The sequence below is a fragment of the Lupinus angustifolius genome, unplaced genomic scaffold (assembly GCF_001865875.1).
Source record: "Lupinus angustifolius cultivar Tanjil unplaced genomic scaffold, LupAngTanjil_v1.0 Scaffold_50_61, whole genome shotgun sequence".
Lineage (NCBI taxonomy): Eukaryota > Viridiplantae > Streptophyta > Magnoliopsida > Fabales > Fabaceae > Lupinus > Lupinus angustifolius.
The window spans coordinates 4,376-20,271 of record NW_017722389.1 but is presented as its reverse complement, the minus strand read 5'-3'; the positions used below and the strand labels follow the sequence as shown (position 1 = coordinate 20,271).

The window sequence follows — 15,896 nt, the reverse complement described above, 5'->3', positions numbered from 1 at the left end:
TGTTCAATTTAGAAAATTGAACATTCATGTTCTACATTCAAAACTGATAGTTATAATATAAGAAGAAATATTTAACCAAATAATATGAAACATATATTGGTTGGAGAAGAACATTGAGTTATATATGATTTTTTAGTAAAAATTAGAAAATAGTAAGGGTAGGGAGAACCACAAATTACACCATGAAGAGTGGTTATTTTGGGGTTTCCCTTTATAAGTAGTATAGAAATATAGATATATATAACTTATTCAGTATACAATTTAATTAGTAAACCGCTGTATACACTATATAAGTAATCTCACCGGTATAATAATCTCTATAATTGCATATTTCTTGACATCCCCATTCACATTGTGTATATACAAAAATATGCCTTGGATGATCGAAATACATCCACTAGGTCTCAGCTCTGCTCTATAATGTAAGGGACACAACAATCACATCCACTCAAAGCTTGTATCTTTGGGCAGAACCAAAGCGATGAGGCAATCGGATGGATCAGGTGCAATAGAAAGCAACGAGCATGTTTCAAGAGAATGGGGGAGTATAAATAGCAGCCTTGCCCATATGGATTTTGCAGCTGGGATTTTAATAACTCCAGCACAATCCCTCTGCTTTAAGTATGATATGAAATCCTGAAACTGGTTGAAGGACATTGAGTCAATATTACAAGATATGTCACAGCATATAACACAAATTCTAACTCTCATAATAGTAAATGTGAATGATTAAAAATGTTGAAAGCAAGTTTAAAAAACATAGAGCAAAATGAGAGGGGTTTTGTTTTCTACTAAATTATGGTGCAAGTATAATTCAGTAGAGGTGGTTAAAAACTGATCTCTCATGCCTTCAGCAAAAACATAAAGCAAACATGTCACAGAGGAATCTGAAACAATGTTAGATTAACTTTTGTGAAGTAATTCGGTTGCTTCTGGAAGTTTCAGTAACAATCCACAGTACAGGCAAATCAAATTTGCCATAAGATTATGTTGATCAGTTGAGGAAGACCATAATACCATCTTGATTCAAAAATAAATGATGGGGGAAAAAATACCCTTTTGTGATCACTTGTGGAAGATGGGATCAAACGGCACACTTCTCTCTGCATCAGAAGTCAATATCACAAAGTCAGCTAGATTAAGGAAACAGAAGTACAATGCAGGCAGGCCTAAGATATCACAGCCATAAAAATTGAGACCAGCATAGTCATTTCTAGCCAAAAAATCCTGGAAGAAATTTTGTTGTTGTTCTCCGAAAACAAGATAAACATTACAAAACCCAGCGCAGCAAGATAATAAACTGAAAAGACAGATTTGCTAAGGTGGACAAAACATATCTTTTATACATTCAAGTTAAGAAGACTCCAATGTTGCAATTCTCTTGCATGGATTTGCATTTGCCATCTCTTAAGACGGCTAATAAAGGTTGTTGCTTAGTGACCATGAGATCACATATTCAAAACCTAGAAACAACCTCTCTACTTGTGGGGTAAGGCTACATACATCTACCATCCACAAACACCACTAAAACATGTTGGTTATGTTTGTGGATGCTATGGTTTCTGAGCCACATAGACCTAAAACTAAACTGAGAAAGCATATCCAATGTAATAATATCTAATGTAATAGACTGATATAAAGCATCAATTAAAAAATTAGACAAGCAATTCATGAAACAGTGAGCATGAGATGGCTAGAGAGAGGAGGGAAGACAAAGGATATCTAAAAGCTCACTCTATTAGGTGGAGTAGCAGCAAATGTTGATTCCACATGTCGAAAATCTGTGCGTTTAGTCATGTCTAATTTTGTGGGCCATCTACATCAAAGAAACAGCAGCATAAACAGGCATACATTTGAAGAAAATATTATGACCAGTAAGGAAGAAACAAATGATGCCTTACTCGGCAGGCTCGGGCATGGAATTTGAGTATTTGCAAATATTTGAATCTGCTCTGCAAGCATAAATTGTACAGTAGTTAACCCCGCTCTTACAGAGAGTCCCCAGCCATTGATAATGCAGAGGCTGACTTGAACATTCCATATTGATTGATTCTTGGACAAGCAATGGTGGAGGAGGTGGTGGAGGAGAACAAGGTGGTGGCGGAACCAAGGGTGGCAGTGTCTGCGGTAAAGGCGGCGGAGAAGAAGGAGGCGGTGGCGGCACCACAGAATGAGGATATGGCAAAGATGAAAAAGGGAGTGGTATAACAGGTTGAGGAATAAGCTGATTATAAGGCTGCAGTGGAGCTCCCTGTATCTGAGCAAGTGGAGTTACTGGAGCAGGTATGAAAGAACTTGCAACAGAACTGCCATGAAAATTATTTGGCATTGCTCCTGTCCTGAATTGGTTGACAGGTAATTGATTATCCATTCCCTGCAAACCCCATGGACCATTTGGAGGACCATAAACGGGGCGAATGAATGTAGAGGACTGAATTTGTTGTGGTGGTGAAATGGAAGGTCCTTGTGTTACAGAGAGTGAATGTGCAACACTACCTGGGGCAAAATGGACCCAGTTTCAGAAACAAATACAACTGTTCAGTGTACAGAAAAGAGTATTTGTGTCTAACTTCATCATTCAATCTATAATTCCATTTAAAACAATGCTGTATTCACAGGCATGCCAAAGCAAAAAAAGAGAGAAGAAAGACAGTTTTTTCCTTGATAATCTATGGTATTACCTCCTTGCAGAGAATCCATTGATAAATTATCATAACCATCAGGCTTCCTTGTTCCAACTTCTAACATCTCCCTCGAACCAGGAAATTGCCAGTTTGACTGAGACATGGGTGCACCATGTACCCCACCACCACGATTCTCGGAATTTATTATGGGGGATACATGCTCTACAGAGTTCTTCTCCAATATAACTGGAAATAGAAGAGCATTCTGGTTTCCAGGTTTGCTGTATAAAAATGAAGATAATAACCATATATAAATTAGTAAACTCTATAAATTATCCTTAGGACTTGTGAAACAATCTAAAAGCTGTTGGAAGAAGTAACACCCTTAGCCATACACATGGAAACAGGGTTCATGAATCATGACCAACTGGCAAAGGTATAAAACAAAATTGGCATACACTTTACATCATTGGAGAACATTTTTGTGACTCGTATATTAGATAACTTACTGCCAGATGTAAGTTCAAATTCTATGTGCCAAGGCTGTTAGGTGAAGGCTTGAGATTGGTTTTAAGTCCAACACTTACTCAAGCAAGAACCCTTTGGACTTGAATTTTGGACTATATGCACAGCCCTACTTTACAGTATGTTCAAATTCAACTTTTATTTAGAATATAGAAGACAGAAATAATTAGACTCTTGTTTGTTTCTTCATGGAGACTTTGCTATCAAGACAATTCTCACCTAAACTAAAAACTGTTTGGTTTTTACAGTCTAGCAGTACCAATTATTTCTCCAATTTTTATGCCAATGGGAAAAGTATTCATGATATATACAAGTCATTCTCGTGCATATACACCTAACAGCTTAAGCTTTAGAGAGAAATGGTTCATGGCAATATGGCATGGTATTTGAGCTTGAGACCAAGAAATAATTCATTATCTTCCCTCAATATGAAATTTCAAATGCAAAATTCATATAATTGATGCAACAAATCTTAACAATTATATTTTTATTTTTTTTTCCCACAAAAGAATGATACTTTTAGTAATTACAATCCTGTCAGATTGAGTATATTTTACACTTAAGTCAACAGAAAAATGCTAATCACCAATTTTATAGTTCAAATCTCTAATAATATTATATGCATTGAGTGAACACGTCATAAACATTCACGGAACATTTAAGAAAATGAGGACAATGAATTCACATGTATCTGTTCGAGGTGCCTTTGATTAGGAGAGGATGAGAAGACATTGGAGTTTGTGGTAAATGCAAACCCCAGCCACACATTTAAAGCTTCAAATATCATTATGTGAGTGTGTGTATTATAAAAATTAATCTTGTATAACCTGAACTCAATCTGGAAGAACAATCCTGGACAACCACGAAGATTTGTAAGAACAGAAACTGCACCATCAACGTTACTGCATTCAACAAACCAACCGCACCCCATCTGCATGTTTGCTTGTGTCAACCGCACTATGGAGCCAGAGTTTCCAACAGCAAGGTTGCAGATGGCCATTATCTCATCATCCGTGAGAAACAGAGAGAAACTGCTTGGAATAGTTATCCACAGAGTACTGGACGGAACTGTATCTTCCCCACGCATGGAAGCACAACTATTTCCAGTCATATAGTTATCATGGAGACTTGTGTTTTGAGTTTTAATATTATACTTTGTACGCAATGATGCTAGTAAAGAACACAAGTGAGAAATCCTAATGTGACTGCTATCAACAGGGCTCCCAGACAAAGTCCGAGCATGAGGTGATCTAGCAACTTGGTTGTTGATTTTAAGCTCAAGATGGGGAGGGCCGGACACAGGTCTAGCACCATCCGAATAAACATGCCCAATTCCAACATTACCTGTTACTGGAGCAGAATGTCGGTTATAGTTACTTCTTTCTCTTCGGAGCTGTCTCAGATGCCACATGATGGAGATAGCTTCTTCAGGAGTTTCAAACTCCATAAGTAATGCACACTCACAGCTAAGATCAACAACTGAGAGAGGAGATTTACGGATTACTTTCCATGACTCATGCAGGATATCATCCTTAGCCCATTGACTGGAAATATTTCCAGCATATATATGAGAACTATAGCCAATTGCAAAACCATTCATAGCACCCCTAGTACCAAATCCAATATCCATGAATTTTACACAACATGGAAAACTTCCAGGTAAACAGTGCCGAGCTTTTATCGCATCAATGATCCTTCTATACTCAACCAAGGCAAATCTTTTCACCGAGAAGAAAAAATATTGTTCAATAGGACCGAACCTCTCTAATTGAAACCTAATATGGCTTTCAGACATGTCAGGCCCTACAAGACCTACCCAGAGCTGCCTAGAAGCGGAGACAATATCCATGGTTGCAGGATCCCCATCATAACACCAGGCAATTTGACTTCTCGGTGCAGATGGTGACATAAACTGATGACTAGGAGATGTTGGAATGGTACAAGCAGTTCCACTAGAGGACCTCAATGGAGGTGAATTGAAATTCATATTTAAAACTTGGTTTTTCTCAACATTTGGGCAACCATTACTAACTTCACACGAATTACTCCTACTGTCTACTGGATTTCTAACTCCAGATGAGTATATCTGATGGCTTACTGAGTCTCTAGGTGTGGAACACATAACATGGGGCATATTCCCTTCCTCCCCTTTGGGCCTAGAGAGTCCATCATCAAAATGACCCGATTTTGACATCGGAACAGTGTCAAGAGAAACCGCGGAGCCATGACCTATCAAACATTTATCGGAAACTTTATCAGTGAGACCATCAGTAGAAGAACCGACAAGAAATCTTGACTTGCCAACTTTTTCAGATGATTCACCAACAATTTCATCTTCATTCCTATTCATGTAAATTGAAGAATCGGATTTATCTTCACCACTATCTATGTGACAGTCTTCCGACTCTGCTTGTTGAGCGAATCTTCGAAGAATTCCTTGCAGTACTGATGAAATTCCAGGTGAGGCATTAGTAAGCAAATCCAATAAATTCTTACATCTACACAGCATCCATTTCCTCAGTGAGGAATCCTTGTTAAGAACCTGCATAGAGAAAGGCCAGGAAAAGGTCTCATTAGCAAGAAGAATATGGAGACAGTTTTTAACAAAATGTTTTTCAAAATCAGCAACAATTAATATGCTAGTAAATTAGTAGTTTCAAAATATCAAAAAATAAAGCAAAACATATATCATGACAAAAAATTTAAAAACAAAAGCATCACATCTTGGATTTACAATTAAATGATATATACCAAGTTATATTCCTTTGAAGAAAATAATGAATTAAGGAACAAAGTAGCAGCACTGCCAAGCAGTATGCCCATCACCTTAAATTTCTTCCAAACTGAGTATAATTTGATATGTCACAAACTTGTTTTTGTCATAACGTTATTAGAGCAGACTAATAAAAACAGCAAAGTGGTAGAGAGAGAACCGACATAACCACCAAAGATATAAATAAAAATAGTGACAAGCACACATCAAGTAAGTCCTTAAAAGTAAGGCTTTAGGATAGGAATTTTAAGTTTCAAAATCATCAAGGCAAATAGAGCCACCAGGGCTCAGATTTCTCCCAGTTATCTACAGAAGATAAACCATCCAGTCAACAACACTATCACAAGCATAACTATTTGTAAGACTGATCTATGAACAGCTTTTAATTATAGGTGATGGTCTAGGTGCAATTCTTCCAAAGGAAACATCAAATTAACAGTAGAATAGTCTGTCAAGCTGCAAAAATAGTTTCAGGAATAGATAAATAATAAAGATCAAATATATGCAAAGAGCATGGAATTAAATAGAACAGACAGTTTGCATAACTAAGCTACAAAATACACACTACTAATAATATTGCATGATATCTACAAAGAAAGACAACAATCATGAAGTATTACCAGCATGAGCAAGCATCTATTACGAACAGATGAATTAATCTCAGAAAGACAGTTGTCATCAGTCATAATTTCATCACCACTGCAATGGTCTCTAATGTCTGACCCAATAGAACCTTTACATGATTTAGGTCCATTGTTTTCACTATCCAAAAGTTGAACTGCATTACCATCAACATCCAAAGTGTTAGTCACCAGGCTCAGAAAACGTCGTCCTATGGAAGCTTCTTCTTTTCTGGTAGGACCTAAGAGCTCCACGCAAGCTGCAAGCAAGTCTTTTGGACAAGAGAAGAAAATCCAAAGTAGACACAGTGCATGAGATTTGGTAAGTTTAGTCAATGAACATTCATATTCATCTAAAAGCTTTTGCTTCAACTCCGAGAAGACCTCGAGTGAATCTTGCATATTCAGGAAATTCTTGTCAACCAACTGTATAACATCATTCCCCTCAAACAAGGCCATGAAAAAGGTCAGCGCATTCTGAAAAACAGCAGAGCGAATTCCCTTAATCACAGCAGATGTTGGCGCCACCGAAGAAGCAGTGCAGCAGATGTCAGCTAGGCCAAAAATACAGGCTCTTGCAGTTGCAAATGTAATACAATTAGAATCTTCTCCTCTGTTAATGAATGCCAAACTCCAGTTATGCATATTAATTATCACATTAGCTGCAGCTTCCAAAGCTGTTGGGCAGTAACATGCATATTGAGGAATAAGATCAGCCACAATTCGTTGCACACTCATACAACCTGTGATATTACAAAACTTTCACTTTGAGCAAAAGAGAAGGGCAATAATGAATTGAAAAACTTGTGCCTGTCAGTAGCCCAGCACTAGTAAGGAAATTTATTAAGTAGTTTTCATAAAACTGCAGATTATAGTAGGTACTTCTATAAAACTACTCAATACTAGTAAAATGCATGGTTTCACCAAGTCCTGTGTGCAAGGAATCCCATTTTACATAACTGAAGCATTTCTTAAAATAGGGCCAAATTTGAAAACAACAAATACTCAAGTACTCAAATAGTATTTTCATCATTTCCTGAAAAGGATGTAGAGAAACACAGTTGGATGCAACTTTGTAATTATGATAAAAACATATTCAATCAAATATGGTTTCTCAAATTTGAAAGTCGGAGAAATGCAATATGTTTTCTTAAAATGAATATAGAAAATAAAAACATAAAAATGTTTCCACAAATCAAACAGACTCCCTGTCTCACTTTAGAATTATTATGATTATGATTTCATGCGGATTACAGTTTAAACATTCTAGGCCTTCAAAAGGAAAAATTTAATTTTGAGAGAAAAAATTCCTGTAACTACATTCACGACACCATCTTATGGGAAGCACGTAGGAGATTCTGCAATCTTTACCATATATATGTTTTAGAATCCAAGTAACTTTACAATATAAAACAGCATTCGAAATGAAATGATATATAAAATATTATCAAAACTAGCAAGATTAAGATTTAGATCATGAGATGTCATCATGTATCAAATGATTTGACATTAATTGAATCCTTGAACTAATATCCTTCCAAACAGAACAAGAAATAAATTCTTCATTTTAAATACACCACGTATGAGCTTAGCAGTCAAATTAGAGAAACAATATTTTCCGGAAAACATAAATAACAAAAGATCCCATGACAGGCTTTTTCCATAGAATTTCATGCTCAGATGAAATCAATCACATTCCCATCACAACCAAATTCATTATAAGATCCTAATTGACACATGCATCAAATTAGAAGAAATTCAAGTAGATCGGCAAAAATTGAAAAGGTGGGATACCCTGGGAAGCATCAATGAAATTGATTTAACTCTTTTCAAGGCTAGACGCAAAAGATTTGTCATTATGAGACACGCAAAACCTAATATGCTTGAGGCATTTGTACACGCTTCGAATTTCATCCTTGTTTCGCCGCTTCACGGTGATCTCCTCAGACTCCTCTTGAGTCAATGGTTGAGTTGGTAGTAGAGTTAGGGTTTGCGAAGAGAGTGATCTTTCTTCAAATGCTAGTGGCAGCAAATATGGTGGTGATTCTAATGAAGGTTTGTTGTACTTTCGCTTCTTTGGAGGCAACATGGCTTGGTCCATGGCTAGTGATGAATCAGAGACAGTTCGCTGTTGGTGTTTTCACTTCGATTTCTAGGGAGAGACTAGAGGAAGGGATATTATGGTTATACAATTTATCTCATTTCGAATATGATATTTATGAAATTACTTTTTCTTCCAGGAACATGGAGAAACATTCAATGACCAATTTTTACGTTAAAATCCCCTTATTTATTCTCAGACGATTGGTTTCAAGGATTGTGGAAAGAGGGCTATTTAAGGGGATTCAAGTGATTCTGGGATGTTTCCATCTCCCTTCTCTGATTTGATGATGATGATGTAGTTTTGTTCCTAGACCGGATATTGAATCGTTTATATATTGTCTCTGGATTCTTAGATTTTTTTGAAATTATATATTGAATATTTGTTCTTAATGTTTATGCTGATTTTTTCTAAAACAATTCCTCTGCAGGTTTGTTTTCAGATAAATAATGTTTTTATCCTAAAACATATTACAAATGGTTTAGTAAATTAAAGAGTAGACTCAAGAAGGTAAAAATTAAAACCACATGGAATAAATAAAAATTTACTTCACCATAAGAATCACATACTGTGATACTGAATATTTATCCTAGTTCCTCAACAAAAAGGTGATGTAATAAACATCATATTTGAAACAAAATAGAATAGCAACCCTAATACATCCCAAAAAAATGAAGTGACAACACCGAGTGTCCACTCTGTTTTTGTCCAAGTCATCATTAGCCATGAAACAAGTTATGAAGCCTCCAAAGAAATGAAAGAACTACAAAATCATCATTGCCTCTGTCGCCGTTAGCATCCGAAGCAACACCACCCACTACGCAAACCTTAACATGAGGAGATTTATACACAACCCTACAGATAGTTCAGCTTAGGCATATTCAATCCTTGAAATAGCCTTTGTTTCATACCACGTTATCTAATTCTCCAATGGCTTAATGAAGTAACTCATGTTGATCAGTTCCTGTAGTTTTATTTTGAGTTGAGTTTTTTATCACACAAAATGGTAGTATTGTGTCTACCACAAAAAATTATGGGGCTGCCAGGCAAGTGCTTTTCATGAGGCTAAATTTCATGGCAAGTTGCAATACATATGATTGATCGGTGAAACAATGAAAAATGGAACCTAGTGACTTTGGTGTGAATTGTGTTGCAATTGTGATGGGTCTGAGGTGGCTTTGAATTTTCGATAGCCAAAATTGAACTTCATAGGACGCGATTGTGGAGGACTACCTCATCTTCTTTATATGCTTACATAAATACAACTAGTAGCTACGGAAACAAATCACATTGAAAGTATAACATCATTTGGCCTAACATGCCAATAACACACAAGAAAGCTGCAACCCCTCTCCCACTACAATTTTCCAACCATATAGAACGTCTAACCCCAAAAATACTATGGCGGACAGCAGGACAACTTCTATTTTAAAAAGGGGAATATAATAATCAAAATATCTTCTGAAAGACTGAAATTACAAAACAGACATCATCTACATATATCATATAATTGCAAAAATCGTGTATGTTTGTGTATATATATACATACTACTATAACTTCAATTATTATATTGTTTTTTTGGGTACATAACAATTACTTTAAATAACAACAACCAAGTCTTTAAAAAATATTATTATATTGTTTAAAGACTTGGTTGTTGTTGTTTAAAGTAATTGTGCAACAGTATTAAATAAGTGTTTACAATTATTTAAAAAATTGAAAATAAATATGATAGCCAAAAGCCAACCATTGCCGTGGAGACAAGCTAGTCACAAATTGTTGAAAGATGAAAAGACAAAATTTATCAACAAAAAACAGAAAGGCAACAAACTTATTAAAAAAACTGAAGTAAGCAATAAATAAACTAAAATGTAATCGAGTAAGGCGCAGAACACGGAAGTATGAGAAGGGTGAGGCTACTGAAAAAGGGCTGGAATGTGGCTGGAAATGGGCTGAGCCTACAAGAAAATGGGGCGGGCTGGCTGGAAATGGAGTGAACTTACCAGTTATCAAAAGTTGTTGTATATAGCTTCCATGTAGCGACCGCAATAGCTGCGAAAGGGCCGTAATAGGCCTCTATCTCGGTCATAACTTGTGCGACACAGAAAAATATATCAACATGAGTTGTCGGTATATCATTCATTATTAACTGGCAGAACTGCAACTTTTGTGGACAAAGTTGGAAACCTTCTTCCAATACTACTTTTATGGACAAATTTGCATAACCTCCATTGCTCATAATCTCTTTCCCTTCATTCTCATAACTCTAAAACTTCTCTAAAAGTTAAGACTCACGAGTAAAATATATTTTACACTATTTTTTTAGGAGAAAATGCTCAAACACCCTCCTCAACTATACTTGTTATTGGTTTTCAGATAGTTAGCTTGAACTTTCAGATTCTCGTGTGATCCATAGAATTTCATGCTCAGATGAAATCAATCACATTCCCATCACAACCAAATTCATTATAAGATCCTAATTGACACATGCATCAAATTAGAAGAAATTCAAGTAGATCGGCAAAAATTGAAAAGGTGGGATACCCTGGGAAGCATCAATGAAATTGATTTAACTCTTTTCAAGGCTAGACGCAAAAGATTTGTCATTATGAGACACGCAAAACCTAATATGCTTGAGGCATTTGTACACGCTTCGAATTTCATCCTTGTTTCGCCGCTTCACGGTGATCTCCTCAGACTCCTCTTGAGTCAATGGTTGAGTTGGTAGTAGAGTTAGGGTTTGCGAAGAGAGTGATCTTTCTTCAAATGCTAGTGGCAGCAAATATGGTGGTGATTCTAATGAAGGTTTGTTGTACTTTCGCTTCTTTGGAGGCAACATGGCTTGGTCCATGGCTAGTGATGAATCAGAGACAGTTCGCTGTTGGTGTTTTCACTTCGATTTCTAGGGAGAGACTAGAGGAAGGGATATTATGGTTATACAATTTATCTCATTTCGAATATGATATTTATGAAATTACTTTTTCTTCCAGGAACATGGAGAAACATTCAATGACCAATTTTTACGTTAAAATCCCCTTATTTATTCTCAGACGATTGGTTTCAAGGATTGTGGAAAGAGGGCTATTTAAGGGGATTCAAGTGATTCTGGGATGTTTCCATCTCCCTTCTCTGATTTGATGATGATGATGTAGTTTTGTTCCTAGACCGGATATTGAATCGTTTATATATTGTCTCTGGATTCTTAGATTTTTTTGAAATTATATATTGAATATTTGTTCTTAATGTTTATGCTGATTTTTTCTAAAACAATTCCTCTGCAGGTTTGTTTTCAGATAAATAATGTTTTTATCCTAAAACATATTACAAATGGTTTAGTAAATTAAAGAGTAGACTCAAGAAGGTAAAAATTAAAACCACATGGAATAAATAAAAATTTACTTCACCATAAGAATCACATACTGTGATACTGAATATTTATCCTAGTTCCTCAACAAAAAGGTGATGTAATAAACATCATATTTGAAACAAAATAGAATAGCAACCCTAATACATCCCAAAAAAATGAAGTGACAACACCGAGTGTCCACTCTGTTTTTGTCCAAGTCATCATTAGCCATGAAACAAGTTATGAAGCCTCCAAAGAAATGAAAGAACTACAAAATCATCATTGCCTCTGTCGCCGTTAGCATCCGAAGCAACACCACCCACTACGCAAACCTTAACATGAGGAGATTTATACACAACCCTACAGATAGTTCAGCTTAGGCATATTCAATCCTTGAAATAGCCTTTGTTTCATACCACGTTATCTAATTCTCCAATGGCTTAATGAAGTAACTCATGTTGATCAGTTCCTGTAGTTTTATTTTGAGTTGAGTTTTTTATCACACAAAATGGTAGTATTGTGTCTACCACAAAAAATTATGGGGCTGCCAGGCAAGTGCTTTTCATGAGGCTAAATTTCATGGCAAGTTGCAATACATATGATTGATCGGTGAAACAATGAAAAATGGAACCTAGTGACTTTGGTGTGAATTGTGTTGCAATTGTGATGGGTCTGAGGTGGCTTTGAATTTTCGATAGCCAAAATTGAACTTCATAGGACGCGATTGTGGAGGACTACCTCATCTTCTTTATATGCTTACATAAATACAACTAGTAGCTACGGAAACAAATCACATTGAAAGTATAACATCATTTGGCCTAACATGCCAATAACACACAAGAAAGCTGCAACCCCTCTCCCACTACAATTTTCCAACCATATAGAACGTCTAACCCCAAAAATACTATGGCGGACAGCAGGACAACTTCTATTTTAAAAAGGGGAATATAATAATCAAAATATCTTCTGAAAGACTGAAATTACAAAACAGACATCATCTACATATATCATATAATTGCAAAAATCGTGTATGTTTGTGTATATATATACATACTACTATAACTTCAATTATTATATTGTTTTTTTGGGTACATAACAATTACTTTAAATAACAACAACCAAGTCTTTAAAAAATATTATTATATTGTTTAAAGACTTGGTTGTTGTTGTTTAAAGTAATTGTGCAACAGTATTAAATAAGTGTTTACAATTATTTAAAAAATTGAAAATAAATATGATAGCCAAAAGCCAACCATTGCCGTGGAGACAAGCTAGTCACAAATTGTTGAAAGATGAAAAGACAAAATTTATCAACAAAAAACAGAAAGGCAACAAACTTATTAAAAAAACTGAAGTAAGCAATAAATAAACTAAAATGTAATCGAGTAAGGCGCAGAACACGGAAGTATGAGAAGGGTGAGGCTACTGAAAAAGGGCTGGAATGTGGCTGGAAATGGGCTGAGCCTACAAGAAAATGGGGCGGGCTGGCTGGAAATGGAGTGAACTTACCAGTTATCAAAAGTTGTTGTATATAGCTTCCATGTAGCGACCGCAATAGCTGCGAAAGGGCCGTAATAGGCCTCTATCTCGGTCATAACTTGTGCGACACAGAAAAATATATCAACATGAGTTGTCGGTATATCATTCATTATTAACTGGCAGAACTGCAACTTTTGTGGACAAAGTTGGAAACCTTCTTCCAATACTACTTTTATGGACAAATTTGCATAACCTCCATTGCTCATAATCTCTTTCCCTTCATTCTCATAACTCTAAAACTTCTCTAAAAGTTAAGACTCACGAGTAAAATATATTTTACACTATTTTTTTAGGAGAAAATGCTCAAACACCCTCCTCAACTATACTTGTTATTGGTTTTCAGATAGTTAGCTTGAACTTTCAGATTCTCGTGTGAGATCCTCAAATATTCTAAAACCTACAGATAGACTCTCCTATCAAGGGCTTAAGTTAAAACAAATCAACAAGCCACAAAAATAACTGTTAAACCAATTAATTACATATACAACAATTTAAGGCAAATGTAAACTAACAGAGAAAGATTCCTCAACTGTCCTTTTCTATAAAATGTGATGGCAACATTCTTCTCCAGTAAAATCAACAAATCATAATTACATTATTACAATCGAAAGCGTTATAAGATCATAATTGATTGAAACGTGAACCAAATAAGAAGAAACTCGATTCATGTTGATCAACAAAGACTGCGGTTACCTCTTGAAGCGGCGATGAGAGCGAGATAATTCTGTTCAAGTTCAGACATGAAGGAAGGGCCACCTTTCTTAGACAAGCAAAACCTAATCCTCTTTAAACACTCGCGCACGTTTCGGATTTCCTCTTTGTTGCGCCGCTTCGAGAGGATCTGGTCCTGCGTCAGCGGCGGAGTTGGTGGCCGAGGTAGGGTTTGCGGCGGAGAGGATGGAACGGAGGACGGTGCTTCGGATGGAAGAGGAGGAGGCGGTGAAGAGGGTGGTGAATCTGGAATGGAGATTCTTCGCTTCTTCGGAGGCTGTTCACCTGACGCCATTGTCAGTGGCAACAAAGAAGGAGAGACAGAGTGCACGGTCGAGTGATTGATTCTTTTATATTTGCTAGTAAACTCGTCCAATTTTTCTTTATGTGAAGTTTCTAATTAAATCCTTAAATATATATTATTCGGCAATAATGTGATGGAAGATAATGATATTTTTTAATATAAGTTTAAAATTTATTCATATTTTTTTAATATTATCGGTATATCATTCATTATTGATTTTTATTTACTTTTTTTTAGGGTCAATGATAGTTAACATATAACTAATGAATGATTGTCTGACAGTGTAAAACATTTACATTGTCATATGTTTAGGTCTGGTAAGGTTTGTCCTTTGGTCGACCCTAAATGTTGATTGTGATAATATTTTGAATATGGACTCGATCTTATACTCGAAGCTAACCCGACTATAAATGTTGATCGGGTCAGCCTTTGAACTCGGTGGCTATATACCTGATTAAATATAATGCATGCATCATTTAGATAAAGTTTTCTTAATATTATTTATTAGTATGGATATGTAATTTGACATATGAAATGATAGAGAATTACTCATATGAGAAAAATGTGTTATTGTGATAAATGGTAACACTTAATATATATGAATGGATGTTGAATGAATGGTTAAGATTAAAAGATGCATGCATATGACTATCACGTGACTAATAACTAACTTTTAATCATAATCATTCATGATTGGTTATAAGACCTAGATTTATTGTTCTCACAATTTTTTATGAGAACTGTTTTCATTTGAGTAACTCCTTGAAATGATATATGTATTTATTGTTAATTATGTATATATGATAAAATTTTGTAGAGAATCAATAATTCTTTGAACTAAAGATATGTCATTACAATTGCATAATTGAATAAAAATACATACAAATATGGTGACTAAGTAACATTAGGAGTGTCCAGGTGAGGTTATGTTTGTCTTGTATCTGACCATAAATATTGATCAAATCATATTGTTGAACAAGAACCTGATTCTACACCTGACCCTCTTCGAACCCAATCACGATCAAATCAAATCATGTGAGCGAGTAGGGTCGGGTTTTGCCCACTACTATGTTTAACTATTACACAACTTGGTATTGTATGAACTTTTTTATAAAGAACATTATAATTCTTTTAGTATAATATTTAATCACTGTCAATGTAAAGATTTATACACACTCATTACATCATTCACATTTATGTTATTTTTTAAAAGTTGATGGTGATAAAACATAAAAGATAGATGGTACAATAACATAGTATATATCTTTTACAAAAAATTTCATATTCTTTTGAGTGGCTTCATATTGCAATAAAATTGTAACTTACTACATGTAAGATTAATAGGTGTTACG

General features: G+C 35.4%; 1 protein-coding gene across 1 annotated transcript; it reads right to left on the bottom strand.

Annotated features, from left to right (window-relative positions):
* Window positions 1-278: 278 nt before the first annotated feature.
* LOC109338964 lies at window positions 279-14,605 on the bottom strand. Its single transcript, XM_019576314.1, has 8 exons — window positions 14,223-14,605; window positions 6,543-7,285; window positions 3,977-5,691; window positions 2,682-2,905; window positions 1,902-2,496; window positions 1,735-1,816; window positions 1,056-1,103; window positions 279-642 (listed from the first exon to the last, which is right to left on the bottom strand). Exons 1-8 carry the CDS (start codon window positions 14,533-14,535, stop codon window positions 439-441), a joined length of 3,924 nt encoding a protein of 1,307 aa, XP_019431859.1. The 5' UTR covers window positions 14,536-14,605; the 3' UTR covers window positions 279-438.
* Window positions 14,606-15,896: the final 1,291 nt, after the last annotated feature.

Excerpts from the sequence above, each read along its gene's own strand:
- LOC109338964 (XM_019576314.1), bottom strand. The coding sequence starts at position 14,535 with ATGGCGTCAGGTGAACAGCCTCCGAAGAAGCGAAGAATCTCCATTCCA. Across the intron at positions 7,286-14,222 it reads TCTCATCGCCGCTTCAAGAG|GTTGTATGAGTGTGCAACGA; the intron begins GTAACCGCAGTC and ends GTAATATCACAG. Across the intron at positions 1,104-1,734 it reads CTGCTACTCCACCTAATAGA|AGAGAAGTGTGCCGTTTGAT; the intron begins GTGAGCTTTTAG and ends CTTCTGATGCAG.